General features: G+C 36.9%; 1 protein-coding gene across 1 annotated transcript in view; it reads left to right on the top strand.

Moving 5' to 3' along the window:
- Nucleotides 1-17,707, top strand: part of KLHL7 (kelch like family member 7) — a 76,569-nt gene that overhangs the window by 26,725 nt on the left and 32,137 nt on the right. The window contains exons 2-6 of the mRNA XM_007945939.2: nucleotides 1,760-1,862; nucleotides 3,150-3,243; nucleotides 3,494-3,618; nucleotides 8,866-9,041; nucleotides 15,353-15,527. Of these exons, the coding sequence (XP_007944130.1) occupies nucleotides 1,760-1,862; nucleotides 3,150-3,243; nucleotides 3,494-3,618; nucleotides 8,866-9,041; nucleotides 15,353-15,527 (673 nt within the window). The remainder of the gene's footprint in view (nucleotides 1-1,759; nucleotides 1,863-3,149; nucleotides 3,244-3,493; nucleotides 3,619-8,865; nucleotides 9,042-15,352; nucleotides 15,528-17,707) is intronic.

Below are 17,707 nucleotides of genomic sequence, written 5' to 3'. Positions count from 1 at the left end.
CCCATAGGGTTTTCAAAGCTGTAATCTTTATGGAAGCAGACCGCCACATCCTTCTTCTATGGAGCAGCTGGTGGGTTTGAACTGCCAACCTTTTGGGTAGTAGCTGAGTGCTTAATTCCTGTACCACCAGGGACCAGTGGCCCTTAAAAATAGCTTTAGCTATGACTAATCTACATATAATTTCTAAACATAAGCCTATAGCCCTTATAATAAAATCTTCAAATAGTCTGTAAAAATGAACTTTTGTTCATCTGTTAGTCTACTATTTGGGCCCCATTTTCCCTTCTTATTCTAAACATTGTTTACTTAGTCAGATTTTTATTCATGAAGTAATAAAAGTAGGAAATAACAATGATGTGTATCTATCAAAAACTACATTAATAGTTTCAGTAAAATACTTAAAATGTGCAAAATGCCTTATGCTCTGATGTACTAAGCCATGTTTAGATGTGTGAATGATAAAAGATTGTTTGTTTTTTTTTACTGTGAATATATTATTTGCCTTGTATTCCCAGTGCCTACCATAGTCCTTGGGAGCTCTGGTGACATAGTGCCTGAGGCATTTAACTGCTAACCAGAAGGCTGGTGGTTTAAACCCACCAGCCACTCCTCAGAAGGAAGGTTGGGCAATCTACTTCCATAGTGATACCGTCTCGGAAATCCAAGGAGGGTCGCTATGAATTGGACCCTACTCAACAGCAGTGAGTTTGGTTTGGTTTGGTTTACCATAGTCCTTAACACTTTGTAGGCAACAAATTTTCTGCAAGCCTAACCTGTACACTATTTCTTTAACTTCACTATGAAATTGAAATTTCATTTGACAAAAAGGATATCATTTATTTTTCCTTGAAATTCATCTTTAGGGGTTCCAGTAGCCTTAAACGTTTTTCCTCTAATATTCTATTTTTCCAACCTTTTAATTAAATATTGAATCCAGGTCTGCTTTCTTTCAGCAGCCGCTTTGGCCTTGATCAGAAATTTTAAATTGGCTGTCATCCAGCTCCCTTCAGAAATGCATTTGAGAGAAGTGTTTGTAAGAAAAGATTGCCCAGAACATTTGGTTCATCCACTATGTATTCTGAGTTGTTTCTCTTTCAAGTTAGATCTGTGGAAGGCTACTTTCTTTGGAAAGACAAAGTATGCTCAGAATTTTATCAGGGATAGATAATTGGGGAAAAAAAATCATACAAAAGCAGATTGTTGAGTTTGAAAAACTCAAGGACATTGTCATTGTGTCATATAATACCCCCCATAAAATTGTATGGAATTATTTTATAATCTGTGTCTAAATAAATTGGAATACCAAATCAGGAATGGAAAGAGTACACACAGAGAGCAGATGAGAAGGTGCTGTCATGCTAGGGGAATTGCAATCAGTGTCACAAAACAAAACGCATGTGAATTGTTGAATGGAAAACCAATTTGCTCTGTAAACTTTAACCCAAATCACAATACAAAGTTACTTTTAAAAAATCTTTGACTTCCCTAAATGGTTAGTAAACTTATTCCTTTCTGATTATAAGAAACTTTTCTTTCCTCCCCCGCCCCCGACTATTTGAACTCAGTGCCAAATTTTGATACTAGGTAATAACAGCTCTGTAAGTCCTTCCTACATATGTCTTATATTATAAATAAATTCCTGTAAAAAGACCAGATTTAAATAGAAAATTGAGGTAAAGCATTTGCTAAGCCCCTGTTTTATATGTATTCCTAGGCCTAGTGGGCCCCTTTTGATTTTATGTATTTCTCTTTTAATTAGAAAACTTTGTGTGATGTGATCCTCATGGTCCAGGAAAGAAAGATACCTGCTCATCGTGTTGTCCTTGCTGCAGCCAGTCATTTTTTTAACTTAATGTTCACAAGTAAGTATCTTTAGGTAAAACATGTGATTATTTTTTCTTTGGCCACTATATGAAAATATGCTATTTCCCTAGTTTTTAAAGCACTTAAGCACTTAAAGCCATAGAAGAGTAAAGAAGTTGAAAAGTGGTCATCATGATAACTGATCAAAAGGAAAATGTCCTTAAGTTAGACCTAAGGGCCAAATGCCTTATTGATGGAGATATGGCTTCTACTTGAATGCTTGAGGTTTTCTTCTTAACCTCTGATGGAAAGGTAAAACAGCAGATAAATCTCATGACATTTTATTTAGCAAAGTAAACTAATAAAAGAAATGAGATATAGCTTATACAGTGAAACCTTGAGAGCTGGAACTCCGCAGGACAGCCCTGTTTTTCTGAGTCTTGCAAGTTTTCCACCTTTGGCAGGATGCATTCTCACCACTTTTCTACCACTTGTTTTAGTGGAAAATATTTGAGTTTTCCCTCTGTGACAGATTTCTACCTTACATAAGTTCTGTCTTTCACAGGTTTTACTATACTAGGAAGAACCCTAGATTTGGAGTTGAAAAACTGGGTCCAGGTTCTCGTTCTTCTGCTTAGTACTGCTAATGAGTTTGATCAAGTTATAGTTTATCTGCCTCAGGTTTTCTCTTTGGTGTACTGACTACCTACCAAGGTTTTTAGGAGTTATGAGAGATTTGCAGGCTGTAGATAACTTACGTATAGTTGCCATTGTTCATATAGGTTTATTCAGGCTACATCAGAAGAACTTTGCTAATGGCAATTTAAAAGAGTGCTACTAAATTATTTTAGAAAGTGGAGAAAAAACTAACTCTAGTTTTATGACTGTCTACTTGTGCTTTTTTTTTTTTTTTTTTTTTTTTTAAGAAGGAGCCCTGGTGACACAGTGGTTAAGAACTTTGCTACTAACTGAAAGGTCAGCAGTTCAAACCCACCCAGTGACTCTGCAGGAGAACGAACTGGCAGTCTGCTTCCATAAAGATTACAGTCTAGAAAACCCTATAGAGCAGTTTTACTCTCTATCACATGGGATCACCATAAGTAAGAAATCTCAACAGCACATACCACTGCAACGCTAATTTCTTAGATTATTTTCATTTAAGGCACATCTCAAGTGTAGAGAATGAATTTGCATTTATTATAGAAATATATGGCTTTCTAATATACTTTCTTTCAGAGAAATTCATCCTGTTATTCTCCTTATTTAACATGGCGTCAAGTGCTCTAGAGCCTCTGTTAAACTAGTGTTAGTACTAATGACATTTATGTTTCTTCTTTTGATTTTAGCTAACATGCTTGAATCAAAATCATTTGAAGTAGAACTCAAAGATGCTGAACCTGACATTATTGAACAACTTGTGGAATTTGCTTATACTGCGAGGTGAGTTAAGAAGAATCATTTTTGTTTTAGAGGAATATGTTGGCATCTATTATGGCAAAGCCTTCTAGTAACTGACATGCTCCAAATTCTTCAGCATGAAGCACTGCAAGGACAGAGGAGCTCGAGAACTCTGTACTATACTAATTCTAGGAATGAAATCTTTAATTTTGTTTTTTTCCAGTGCTAGTAGAATATGTTACGTGGTAATAATAAAAAATTGTGGAAAATTAATATTCACTTTAATTTGCAGGATTTCTGTGAATAGCAACAATGTGCAGTCTTTGTTAGATGCAGCAAACCAGTATCAAATTGAACCTGTGAAGAAAATGTGTGTTGATTTTTTGAAAGAACAAGTTGATGCTTCAAATTGTCTTGGTAAGAAATCAGATGGGTATTTTAACAAAGAAAAAAGAAAATGGTCAGAAGGATCCTCATTCTTGCTCACTAGAACATTTTCTAATAATGAATTTTAAGAGGAGCTTGGGGACATACATATTAATTAACCTAGGCAGCAATAGGCCCACTAAATGTTCTATCAACATTTTCCAGAATATAATATGACTTTAATAATAGGTTTTCATGTATGTAGGGAAGGAGTAAGGATTGCGTTTGGTGGTGGTGTGGTATATGGTAACATAAATATGAATGTTTACTTTTACCTAAGCACTTATGATATGCCAAAGTCTGTACAAGATATTTTACTTGGATCATCTCATTTAATCCTCACAGGCACATCATCTCCTCCTTCATGGTCGAGGAAATTTAAGGTTATATAACTTGCCTGAGATGTCACATAGCTAGTATATGGAGGAGCTGTTATTGGAATTCAGATAATGTTGTCCACCCAGAGGCACCTGGGAAGAAAGGCTTGGCAATCTTCTTCCAAAAACTCAGCCACTGAAAACCCCATGGAGTTCTGCCCCTGCACACCTGGGGCTGCATGAGTCAGAATTGACTTGATGGCAGCTGGTGGGGTGGGGAAGCCAGGCAGAAAGGTTTAAGAATGAGACTTGGCCTGGTATCCAGAGACGGAATTAGACTGGATGGAAACTGGAAGGGAAACAACTATGCAGGTGAATATACTGCCTTCAAAGGCCATGAATCTACATATTGAAAAGATCACTATATTAGAACATAAAAAACTAGCTTCCAATCTCGTATATGCAGCAGAGACAGACTTGGATGAGTTCCCGTCTTTCTGGGCCATAGTTTGGGCTCTATTTATCAATAAAATTCAGTATTACTGAGATCTAAGTTTATTTCCACCTTTGTGGGCAAATATTCTTATAAAATGTATTCTAAGAAGGTAATTATTTAAAGAAAATCTTGGAAGATAATGCCTTAAGTATACTTTTCTAACTCCCTAGCTCTCTAAATTTCTTACTTTTTTGATTCAGTTAGAAAGAAAAACAGCTGAAGTAGAGCGTAAATGTAGAGGCAGAAAGCCCCTGCAGTTAGTGCTAGGCACATCTAGGGCTTTGGATTTCTGAGGAAATCATTTAGGGGTTTTATCTAGAGACAGCTTCTGTCATCATTGTTTACAAAGCTGGGAGGGAGGATAGCCCAGCAGCCTAAAACCTGGCCAAAACTTAGGTGAAGCCAGTGGCCCAGCCTATTGAGTCTGGGCAGCCACTCAGTACCCAAGGTAACCACTTCTGCCTGCTTTGTGTATAGCCCTGGGTGTGGCATTCCCTGGGAGCCAGTTGGAGAAGAACTCTGTCAGTTCTCTGCCATCCAGGAGCTCACAACAGTCTGACTTCCACAAGTGCTAGAGAAACCTAGGCCAGCTTATAGAATTGAGCAAAGATCACAAAGTTGAAGGAAACCCAGTAGTTTCAAGGAGAGAAAACCAAGCTAAACAGGCAAAATGAATGGCTCCTATAAACAAATTTAATGTAAGAAATAGAAAGGATGCATTTGAAGGGGGGAAAAATGATTTTCCAGTTTTAAAATTCAGTTCAATTGAAAAGTAAAAAGGATACTACTAAAAAACTTACTAAAGAGGATAAACCAGGACGAACTACCTTATGATATAAACAGTAGTTCAAAGAAATGGGAACCATTAGTGAAAAGATAAAAGATATGGAAGGAAGATTGTTGTTGTTAGTTGCCATCAAGTAGACTCCAATTCATGTCATTCGCATGTACAACAGAATGAAACATTGCCTGGCTCTTTGTCATCCTCACAGTCACCAGCATATTTGAGTCATGGCAGCTATATGCCAGTGCTTCTCACAGAGGGTCCCCCAGGCCCTCATTGGCCCTCTGCTTCACCAAATATGACATCCTTTCTGGTGATTAATCCTTTCTAATGATATTTCCGAAGCAAGTGAGTTGGGTATTACTCTGTTGTGATCCATGAGGTTTTCACTGGCTAATTTTTGGAAGTAGATTGCCATGCTTTTCTTGCTAGTCCTTCTACTCACCACCCATCTGTCAATTTGTCATACTGTAGTGGCTTGCCTGTTGCTATGATGCTGGAAGCTATACCACAGGTATTTCAATACCAGTAGGATCACCCACAGTGAACAGGTTGCAGGGGAGCTTCTGGATAGAAAGAAAGATACAGGGACACTAGTGTGAAATAGAAGTCCTGGAAGGAACAGATGTAACAAAAGCAGTAATTGAAGAAATAATAGAAGAGAACTTACTTGCGCTTAAAAAAATTAAGTCATACTGAGCCCTGTTGTTGTTGTTGTTGTGTGCCATCGAGTCGGACTTGACTAATAGCGACCCCTCCTTGGGTTTCCGAGGCAGTATCACTACAGAAGTAGATTGCCCCATCTTCCATCCGAGGAGTGGCTGGCGGGTTTGAACTACCAACCTTTTGGTTAGCAGTCAAGTGCCTTAGGCACTATGCTACCAGAGCTCCTACTTCCAAAGATCAAGAGAGAACTTACATTTGGGATGATGAAAATGTTGTGAAGCTAGATAGTGGTAATGGTGGGACAACACTATAAATGTACTGCCACTGATAATAAGTTTATGTACCACAATAAATAGGGGGAAAAAGGTAGAATTTATAAACTTTTCAAAGAGAAAATATTTTTAAAAATGATGACAAATTCTTTCCCTCCCTATGTATACACCCCTTTGCAGTGTGACTTGGGCTTAGCCATGTGACTTGCTTTATCTCATTGGGCATTAGCAAATGTGACATGAGCAGAGGCTTAAAAGCTGCTTGCCGTCCTTTGTTTTGGGAGCTCTTGAAAAGAAGCCTAGGAACAGAGATGAGCTATCTTAGTGGAGGCCTCCTGGACCAACCAGCCTGCCTGTTACCAAATATGTGAATGAGGCCTTTCTATACCATCCAGTCCCAGCCAAGCAACTAGCTTACTGCAGAGATCAGCCAAGCCACCCTAGACTAGAAGAACCACTCACCTGAGCTTATAAAATTGTGAGAAATAATACATTTTCATTATTTTGAGCCACTAAGTTTTGGAATTGTCTTGCAGCAGTAGGTAACTAATACAGCAGGTTACTTAGAAAAGAAGGAGAATTGGAATAGTAATAATTTCTTATCTGTAACACAAAGTTAGGAGCTCTGGTAGCATAGTGCCTAAAGGCACTTGACTGCTAACCAGAAGGCTAGCAGTTCAAACCCAGCAGCCACTCCTCAGAGGGAAGATGGGGCAATCTACTTCTGTAGTGATACTGCCTTGGAAACCCAAGGAGGGGTCGCTATGAGTCGCGTCCAACTTGACAGCACGTAACAACAACAACAACACAAAGTTAGAAGATAGTAGCACAAGGTTTGCAAATAATAAGAGGAGGAAAAAGGATTCTATTCTAAGACATCATTTATTTGGGATTTTTCAAGGATATAATAATGTATGTACCTAGATCCCTTCTGAGAAAAGTATGGAGGGAAGTACTATACCACATGAGAGGTAAAGGTCCCAAGAAAGGGATGTACTAGTCAGACTTCTTAGTTACAAGCAAAATAAATCGACTTGTGCTGGTTTCAACAGAAGAGGAATTTATTGAAAGGCTATTGAGTAATTCATAAAATTGCCCAGAAGTCTCAAACATAAGGCTTAGGAAAAGTGTAAGGATTTGAATAACACAAACTTGCTTAGATAGATGTCACAGAATGTTTATCCAGCAATCAGAAAATATGAATGTTTTCAGGCATCTTTGGAGTGTTTATAAATGATCACTAACCACAGAAAATCTTGAGAATCTAAAAGAGAAGAGGCAGAGGCCACATTCTCTGATTATAGTACAGTAAAACCAGAAATTAACCACAGAAGGATACCTGTTGCTACCCTACCACCACCACCCTAATCTCTACACTTAGAAATTTAACTGAGGAGTTATTTGGAAAAGTACTTTTAAAAAGACATTGAAAATAAAGTTACTGGCTACTCTTTTTTTTGACCATGTATTCTCAAGGAGGTAGGAAAAATAATTTTAAATACCCAATTAAAGTAAAAGAAAATACTCTTAAAAGTGTAAATCAATGAAATAGAAAAAACTAATAGATTATAGATTTGACCAGAAAAGCAAAAGCTAATTGTATTAAAGAAGAGCATAGAATAGTTGCAAACTTAACAAATCCCATCAGGAAGAAAAGATCAAACCACAGATATCAAGAATTTGAACTATAGGTATAAAAGCATAGCACAAAAAACCAAAAGTAGAAAACCTGAAACTAGTAACCTCAGCAGCAGTTGAAAGAAGGTCTGTTCCCAGTGAATTCTGCAGGCTTGATGGCTTTATGGGTTATTCTGTCAGACTTTCAAAGAACATATTAATGCTTATCTATAATTTACAACAGTTAAAATTACGTAAGGATAGAAAACTTTCGAGCTCATTCTACAAGAGTAGTATTGCCATGATACCAACAGCAGGCAAAGAATGTGTGCATACATACATGCAAAGACATATGACACTTTAGGCCAGTGTTACTTAAAAACACTGGTTTTTAAAAACACTAAAAATAATAAAACCAGCAATGAATGTATTTTTAAAAAGAATAATTCTTGATCAGGTGAAAATTATTTCAGAAATGCAAAAATGGCTCAATGTTAAAAAATATAATTTACTATACTAATAAGTTATGGGAGTTCTGGTGGCGTAATGCCTGAGGCATTAGACTGCTAACTAGAAGGCTGGTGGTTCAAACCCACCAGCCACTCCTCAGAAGGAAGGTTGAGTAATCTACTTCCATAGTGATACTTCCTCGGAGACCCAAGGAGGGGTCGCTGTGAGTTGGATCAGGCTCGACAACAGTGACAGCCAGCCAGTAATAAGATATAGGAGAAAAATAAATACTTAAAAACAATAGATACTGAAAACACAGTATAAACAAAATGGGTACATGAGTACCCATTTCTGATGTATTAAAAAAAAAAATTTAAACTAGAAATAGAATGCTTCATTAACTTGTGTCACAAATCTACAACAAATATTTTTTTACAGGGAAACATGGTACTATTCAACTTTTCACTGGTGATTTCATCATTGTAGTTAATAAAGAAAAAAAATAAGTATGGGAATAGTAAATTTTCTTATCAGGCATAATCAGATTTCTGAAATTCAGTCTAATTTTCTTGAAGTCATGCTTTATCTTCAAGGTGTATTTCATTTTTATAAGAACTATTTTCTTCCTGTGTTTAGGTATAAGTGTTCTAGCAGAGTGCCTAGACTGCCCCGAATTGAAAGCAACTGCAGATGACTTTATTCATCAGCATTTTACTGAAGTTTACAAAACTGATGAGTTTCTACAACTTGATGTTAAGCGAGTAACACACCTCCTCAACCAGGACACTCTGACTGTGAGAGCAGAGGATCAGGTGACTACATTGCCTCCCCATACTTTCCTTAATAAAATGTCCTTATTGACCTTTTATACCTAATGTTTGAAGAGAATACAAGGAAAACAGTCACATTAGGAGAGAATATATATTTTAACACTAAACAGGGAATTCCAAAGTCTGTTTTATAGGAGGAGTAAACCTTTGGTGCTTATTAGGACTGGCTATTGAGAGATAGGCCTTTTGGTAAAGGTAAAACTATTATATCATGGTAGGCAGAATAATGTCTCTCCCAATGATGGCCATGTCCTAATCCCTAGATCTCATGAGTATATGACCTTACATGGCAAAATTTGCAGATATAATTTAGTTAAGGATCTTGAGGTGGAGAGATTTATTATCTGGTTGGGCTGAATGTAATATGGATGAGGGATGCAGAAGAGTCTATGTCAGAGTGATGCAATGTGAGAAAGACTAGATTGGCTATTGCTGGCTTTGAAGATGGAGGAAGGGCCCACTTGAAACTGAAAAAGGCAAAGAAATGGATTCTCCCCTATCATCTCCAGAGGAACACAGCCTGCTAGCACCTTAATTTTAGGGCAGTGAAGCCCACATCAGACTTCTAACTTCTGGAACTGTGAGATAAATTTGTGTTGTTTTAAGCCACTAAACTTACCATATTTGTTAACAGCAGCAATAGGAAACTACTTGTTATTTTTTTGTTGCTATGGAGTCAGTTCCAACTCATGGCAACTCCATTGTGCAAAGTAGAACTGCTTCATAGGGTTTTCAAGGCTGTGACCTTTTGGAAGCAGATCACCAAGTCTGTCTCCCAAGATACCTCTAGCTGGGTTCAAACCCTCAACCTTTCTTCTAGGAGCCCAGTGCTTCGTCATTTATACCACCCAGCAACTACTGCAGGTACTGTAAGACAGTCATATGCTTTGAGTCACTTTTGTTTTAAAGATAAAAAGTTTGTACTAAACCATGTTCTTGTTGCCTGGTTTCCATGGCTCATAGTATTGATTTAAAAGTTGGCAGGTTGGAAGTGGATGTCCTGATTGGGTAGAAAGAAAAAAGTCATTTAAATTTTCAAAATTAGTTGACTTATATACAGTATGGAAAGGGAAGAAAAGAGTAACTTTAGGCTGAAAGACCTAACAAACACCTCAGCCAGATGGTCAAGATTAACATCATCGGTGATAAGTCATGTTGATAGCATGTACCCTTGATGAAATGTAATGGGTATGGCACTTCACCACTGTAGTCTTCCTCCTAAAAAACCATAGCCTTAATTTAATCATGAGAAAAGTATCAGACAAACCCAGGTTGAAGGACATTCTATAAATACTTTACCAGAGCTCCTCAAAACTATGAAGATTACCAATACCAAGAGAGTCTGAGAATCTGTTACATTCTAGAGGAGCCTGTGGTGACATGATGACTAAATGTCATGTTGTATCCTGTATGGGGCCCAAGGATATAACTTCTTTAGATAAAAACTAAATAATCTGAAAAAGAAAAAAAAAAGGTGGTAGTGGTTGCTGCCATTTAGTCAGTTTTCAACTCATAATGACCCCATTTTACAGAGTAGAAGTGGCCCATAGTGTTTCTAAGGCTGTAATCTTCATGGGAAGAGATTGCCAGGTCTTTCTCCTGCTGAGCCACTGAGTGGATTCAAATCGCTTACCTTTCTGTTTGACAGCCAAGCCCTTAACCATTACATCACCAAGGCTCCTTGAAAGGAGTATGAATTTTAGTTACTAATAATGTATCAATATTGGTTCATTAATTGTGATGAATGTATTATATTAATATAACATATTAGTAAGGGATGCAGGGTATATAGGAGTTCTTTATACTATTTTTGCATCTTTTCTATACATCTAAAACTTGTTGTTAGATGCCATCGAGTCAGTTCTGACTCCCAGCGACCCTGTGTACAACAGAACACAACACTGCCGGGTCCTGTGCCATCCTCACAATCATTGCTGTTTGAGACCATGGTTGCAGCCACTGGGTCAGTCCGTCTTGCTCTGGAAAAAAAGAGGGTCTTCCTCTTTTTCCCCCAACCCTCTCTACTTTTTCAAGTATGATGTCCTTCACCTAGGACTGGTCCCTCCTGATAACGTAAGACAAAGTCTCACCATCCTCACTACTAAACGTTGTGGCTTTACTTTTTTTCTTTTTGCTTTTATTGTGGTGAAAACATATGCAACAAGACATTCGCCAATAACTTCCACATTTACAAATCAGGGACATTGATTATATTTTTTCATGTTGTGCCACCATTGTTGCTAAACTTTTCCAAAATATCCCACCTATTAGCATAAACTCAATGCCCCCCAAACAAGAGCTTTTCCTTTCCCCCTCATCCCTGATAACCACTAATAATCTTTGGTTTATTTACAAATTTTTCCTCCCAACCTATCTAGGAATTTTCTCACCCCTCCCCTCCCATCCCTGGTAACCAACAAAGAAAATTTCCTTCTATGTGTAAAACGTTCCTTGACTTTTTATGATAATGGACTAATACAATATTTGTCCTTCTGTGATTGACTTAATTCACTCAGCATAATGTCTCAAGTCTATCCACATTATGTGGTGTTTTGCAGATTCTACATTATTATTATAGGGTTGCATAGTATTCCGTTTTGTATATGTACCACAGTTTATTTATCCATTGATAGGAATTAGGTTGTTTCCATCTCTTTGCTGTTGTGAATAGTGCTGTGATGAAGCAGCTATACTGTTTCCCAGACAGATTTGTTCATTCTTCTGGCAGTCCATGGTATATTCAGTAGTTTTTGTCAATCCCATAATTCAAAGGCATCAATTCTTTTTTGGTCTTCCTTATTCATTGTGCAGCTTTCGCATACATATGAAGTCATTAAAAATACCATGGCTTGGGTCAGATGTACCTTAGTCCTCAAAGTGACATCTTTGCTTTTGAACACGAGATCTTTTGCAGCAGATTTACCCAATGCAATACATCATTTGATACCTTGACTGCTGCTTCTATGGATGTAAAATGAAATCCTTAACAGCTTCAACCTTTTCTCCGTTTATCATGATGGTGCTTACTGGTCCAGTTGTGAGGATTTTTGTTGAAGTGCAATCCATACTGAAGGCTGTAGTCTTTGATTTTCATCAGTAAGTGCTTCAAGTCCTCTTCGCTTTTGGCAAGCAAGATTTTGTCATCTGCATATTACAGGTTGTTAATGAGTCTTTAACCTTCATCCTATGTTATTCTTCATATAGTCTAGTTTCTCAGATTATGTGCTCAGCACACAGATTGAGTAAGTATGGTGAAAGGATACAGCTCTGCCTCACACTTTTCCTGATCTTAAACCATGCAGTATCACCTTACACTGTTCTAACAACTGCTTCTTGATCTGTGTATAGGTTCCACATGGGTACAATAAGTGTTCTGGGATTCCCATTCTTTGCAGTGTTATATGTAATTTATGATCCACACAGTCAAATGCCTTCACATAGTCAATAAAACACAAGTAAACATCTTTGTGTTATTCTCTGCTTTCAGCCAAGATCTATCTGACATCAGCAATAATAATCTCTCATTCCACATCCTCTTCTGAATTCAGCTTGAGTTTCTGGCACTTCTCTGTGTATGTACTGCTGCAACCAGTTTTGAATTATTTTGAGAAAAATGTTACTTGTGTGTGATATTAATGATACTGTTCAATAATTTCTGGATTCTGTTGAATCACCCTTCTTTGAAATGGACACAAATAAGGATCTTTTCCAAACACTTGGTCAAGTAGCTGTCATCAAATTTTTTGACATAGCAAGTGAGTTCTTCCAGCATTGCATGCATTTGTTGAAACATCGCCATGGTATTCCAGCAATTCCTGGAGTCTTGTTTTTCACCAGTGCCTTCAGGGCAGCTTGGACTTCTTCCTTCACTGCCATCAGTTCTTGATTATATGTGCCTCGTAAAATGGTAGACCAGTTCCTTTCGGTACAGTGACTCTGTGTATTCCTTCTATCTTCTTTTGACACTTTCTTGTGTCATTCAATGTTTTGCCCATAGAATCCTCCAATATGACAACTCAAGACTTGAATTTTTCATTCAGTTCTTTCAGCTTTAGAAATGCTTAGCATATTTCCTTTTGGTTTTCTAACTCCAGGTCTTTGCACATTTCATTATAATACTTTTTTTTTCCCCTGTCTTTTTAATGACTTTTGTTTTCTTTGTGTATGATATTCTTCTATAGTTCATCTGGTCTTCAGTAGTTATTGTTCAGTACATCAAATCTATCCTTAAGATGGTCTCTAGACTGTGGTGGGATATATTCAAAGTCGTAGTTTGGTTCTCATGGACTTTTTTTAATTTTCTTCAGCTTCAGCTTAAACTTGCATATGAGCAATCGATGGTCTTTTCCACAGTTGGTCCCTGGCCTTTTTCTGACTGATGACATGGAGCTTCTCCATTGCCTTTGAGCAGATGTAGTTGATTTGATTCCTGTGTATTCCATCTGGCAAGATCCATGAAATGTGAAGTATGAATCTAGTCACTGTTTATGTTGTTGTATGAAAAACATTTGTAATGAATAAGTCTTTGGTCTTGCAAAATTCTATCATGTGATCTCTAGCATCATTTTTGTCACTAAGACCATATCTTCCAGCTACTGGTCCTTCTATTTCCAACGTCCACATTCCAATTACAAGTGGATCTTGACTGCATGTTCAATCAATTTTAGACTGCAGAAGTTGGTAAAAATCTTCTATTTCTCCATCTTTGGCATTAGTAGTTGGTAGGTAAATGTGAATAATAGTCATATAAACTGGTCTTCCTTGTAGGCATGTGGATATTTTCTTATCACTGACAGCTTTAGACTTTAGGATATATCTTGAAAGGTTCTTTCTGAAGATGAATGAAACCCCATTCCTCTTCAATTTGTCTTTCCTGGCACAGTAGACCATATGATTAGCCAGTTCAAAATGGTCAGTACTTGTCCATTTCATCTCACTAATGCCTAGAATATTGATCTTTGTGCGTTCCATTTCATTTTATATAATTGACAACTTCCAATTTTCCTAGGTTCATACTTTGTATATTCCATGTTCTGATTATTATTGGATGTTTGCAGCTGTTTCTTAATTTTGAGCCATGCCCCATCAGCAAATGAAGGTCCTAAAAGCTTTACTCCATCACATCATTAAGGTTGACTCTACTTTAAGGAGGCAGCTCTTCCCCAGTTATATTTTGAGTGCCTTCCAACCTAAGAGGCTCATCATCTGGCACTATACCAAACAGTGTTCCACTGCATAAGGTTTTCACTGGCCAGTGTTTTCAGAAGTAGATCACCATGTCCTTCTTGCTAGTCTTAGTCTAGAAACTCTGCTAAAACCTGTCCACCTTGGGTGACCCTGCTGGTATGTGAAATACTGGTGAGATAGCTTCCAGCATCACAGCAATATGCAACCTAGATTATCAGGCCAATCTGACAACCAAGTGGTAGACATCTAAAACTATTCTAAATTAAAAAAAAAAAAAAAAAACTTACTTAAAAAATAGACCAATCCCCATAAAAATACATGGACAACTCTTAAGGAGATTAGAACTTGTAACTTATTAATACTTCTCTATAATTAACTTACTTAACCAGCTCAAACATGTATGAGAGTCTGGTATATGTGTGTATATGAGATAATAGATTTGTTTTTAATGTGCTTAATGATTTGTAAATTGAAGCATGTTAATAAATTGGACTTAATTCATTGCAGTTAAATGAATGCTACAGTATTATTTTGAAAGATAATATTATGTGATTTATTTTTTAAGTATAGAATTTGTATATCTTAAAGGTTCTGGAACACATATATGTCTGTCAGTTCATGATTCAGGAATAAAAGATTGAAATAAAATTATACATGATCTTCATATTTCCTGGGGTTTATTCTTGGGAAATTGACCTTTTTTCTTGGTACCATATTAAGCATATGTTGAAATTATCATAGAATAGATTTTTTTCAGTACAAATGCACATCAGATCTCCTTCCAAAAAGGAAGCTGTATTTCCTTGTTTTTTTTCTTTTGTTTGTTTAATTAATAGTCATAAATGCAATGTCCTCCCTGTAATTACATTATGTGGTAGTAATATATTTTAGGAAACAAATTACCTACAAGAATCATTAGAGCAACGTATGAACTGTTCCAAAGTAGAGGCATATGTTTGGGGATGAAAGCAAGTATTTTAATAAAATATTGGGAATAAGAGGTTGTCCCTTTTTTGAGGTTCTCTGCCTGCAATGTGAGAGTAAACATAGGTAATTGGAAGTGTTGCTGCCATCCATGGACTTTACTATGCTGTTTTTCCCCTTAGGTTTATGATGCTGCAGTCAGGTGGTTGAAATACGATGAACCTAATCGCCAGCCATTTATGGTTGATATCCTTGCTAAAGTCAGGTTTCCTCTTATATCAAAGAATTTCTTAAGTAAAACAGTACAAGCTGAACCACTTATTCAAGACAATCCAGAATGCCTTAAGATGGTGATAAGTAAGTTGATTTTATATCCTCTTATAACCTAATCATGTAGCCAGTTTCTCACGGGTTTAAAACCTTTTAGAATGAATCAGACTGCGTAACCAGGAAGGAACATTTAAGCCTTTGCTGCTCTCCTTAGCTGTACAACTGGGGGCCACTTAACTTCAGGTCTTAATGAGAACATATGTGATAGAATGTAAAAATTATTTATGCTTTCTCTATTTTTGTATGCAAGAGTTTTTACGTACTTTGTTCTTGGTGTTTACTTTTTAAAATTTTATTTTACTTAGCCTAGTAGTGTACTATGATAACATTTTCTTTATTAAACAACAATTTTAAAGGGTTTATTTATTTATTTATTGTGGGGTAAACTAGGGGGGGATGGTGTGGTGCTTGGAGCTAATAGTTGCTTCATTGTTTTCATTTGCTTAGTTTTTCTTGACTTACAGACTAAGTCCTAACTTGTCAACACCTTGTTTGCCACTTTGTTTACAATCTGTTGCTTTTGTTTTATTCATGGGAAATGTCTTCATAGAGCCTTCCTTCTTTCTATTCAAACATGGACTGTTTGCTCTGTAGGCCTGAAACTGTTTTTGTCCTGGCACTTCCTTCTCCATCATCCTAGGAAGTCCTTTCATTCCTCTCCTATGTTACAACCACTATCTTCCTGGGTTTAAAGTCTTTCCTTTTCTTAATTTATCCTATTTTATGGAATATATACTGTAAAACTTCTAAGAAAGAGTATATAATCAGTAAATATTTGGAAACTTGACACATCACTTATCTTTACTGTAAAACCTTGAAAGGATAGTTTAACTGGGTATAGAATTATGTTGAAAATCATTTTTAGTTAGAATTTTAAAGGAGCTTGTGGCTCCATTATCTTATACCTTCCAGTGAGAAGTCTGATACCAATCTGATTATTTTCTTTTCATGTGATTTGTTATTCCTCTCTGGAGGCTTTTATGATTTTTTTTGTTTCTAATCCCTGACATTTTGAAAGTTCCTAGTAATGCACCTTGGTGTGTATCTTTTTTAAAAAAATTATCATTTAGGGCATTGTCTGTATCTTCTCAGCTGAGTCTTCTCAGTTCTTTATTGTTAGTATTGTGGTTTTTCAACTATAAGACTCCTAGTGAAGTCTCTAATGTTTTCTTATCTCTCCTGTTATCCATCTCTGCCTCTTGGTCCTGTCTCCTAAAAGCCTCAATTTTTCTTTGAACCCTTTTATTTCAGCTATTTTTTAATTTCAGTGAGATTTTACTTACTGCTCAAAAGTAGTCATTCAGTGCCTTATATGTTTTCTTATGTTGTCTGCATTTTATTGTTACTTTTGAATTCTCTTTTTCTTTTTTTAGGAGGGTGGTGGTGTTGGTGGTAGTGGTGGTTTTTCTTAAATATTTGGTTTTGTCTGCCAGTTATAATAGCATTGAGTTATTGCAAAGCTGGTAGATACCATTGTAAGGGATGTGGGCATCTCAGTTCTTGGGCTAAACTATAGGATGGTTAGGGTAACTAGCTAGTTTTTTAATTTGGGACCCACAAATGTCAGCATCTGGAGATGATTTCTCAGAGAGGTGTAAGTTGGGTGCAGACATTTAGGAGTTTGTGGTGGGGAGGACTTTAAGTAGATTTTACTTAATCCCTGTTTTCAGTAGCACACCCCTCTCTGTGCTGTTTCCTGAGTCTAGAACATCTCTGATTCAGTGTCTCCAGAGATCAGGCTAGTCTCCTGCAGTAGTAAAGTTATGGTAGGCATCCAGCTGCAGTAGAGGGAAGGATACCTGGGAGTTTGACTGTTCTTTATTCAGAATTTTATAGTTCTTTTGTTTTTATTCCCATTCCCACCTTCTGGGGTGCTTGGTATCTCCAGTTATGAGCCTTTCCAGGGTTCTGTGGGGTGATTTGTTTACTGTCATTGCTGTCTCCTTCCATAGCCTTTTAGGTTTGGCAAAATCTCCATCTGTTCCCTTCATAAATTCTGTTTCAGTGCTATAGGTGTCCTAGTATTATGAAAGGTAGAATTTGTTTCTTATTTCTTTGCTTTGGGCAGGTGGCTTTCAAGAGAATAAGGGAAAAAAGGTCTTAAAATGACAAGTTCAACCTCAAGTTGTTTTTATATTGTTAAATCTTTCTTTTCCTTTATGATGTCTAGCTTTTGGTTGTAAGGTCTTGTTGGAAGGTCTTGTCTA

The sequence above is a fragment of the Orycteropus afer genome, unplaced genomic scaffold (genome assembly GCF_000298275.1).
Source record: "Orycteropus afer afer isolate SDZICR_OR568_19922 unplaced genomic scaffold, OryAfe1.0 scaffold00008, whole genome shotgun sequence".
NCBI classification, from domain to species: domain Eukaryota; kingdom Metazoa; phylum Chordata; class Mammalia; order Tubulidentata; family Orycteropodidae; genus Orycteropus; species Orycteropus afer.
The sequence above is the reverse complement of the archived record's forward strand: the minus strand, read 5'-3'. Positions and strand labels throughout refer to the sequence as shown.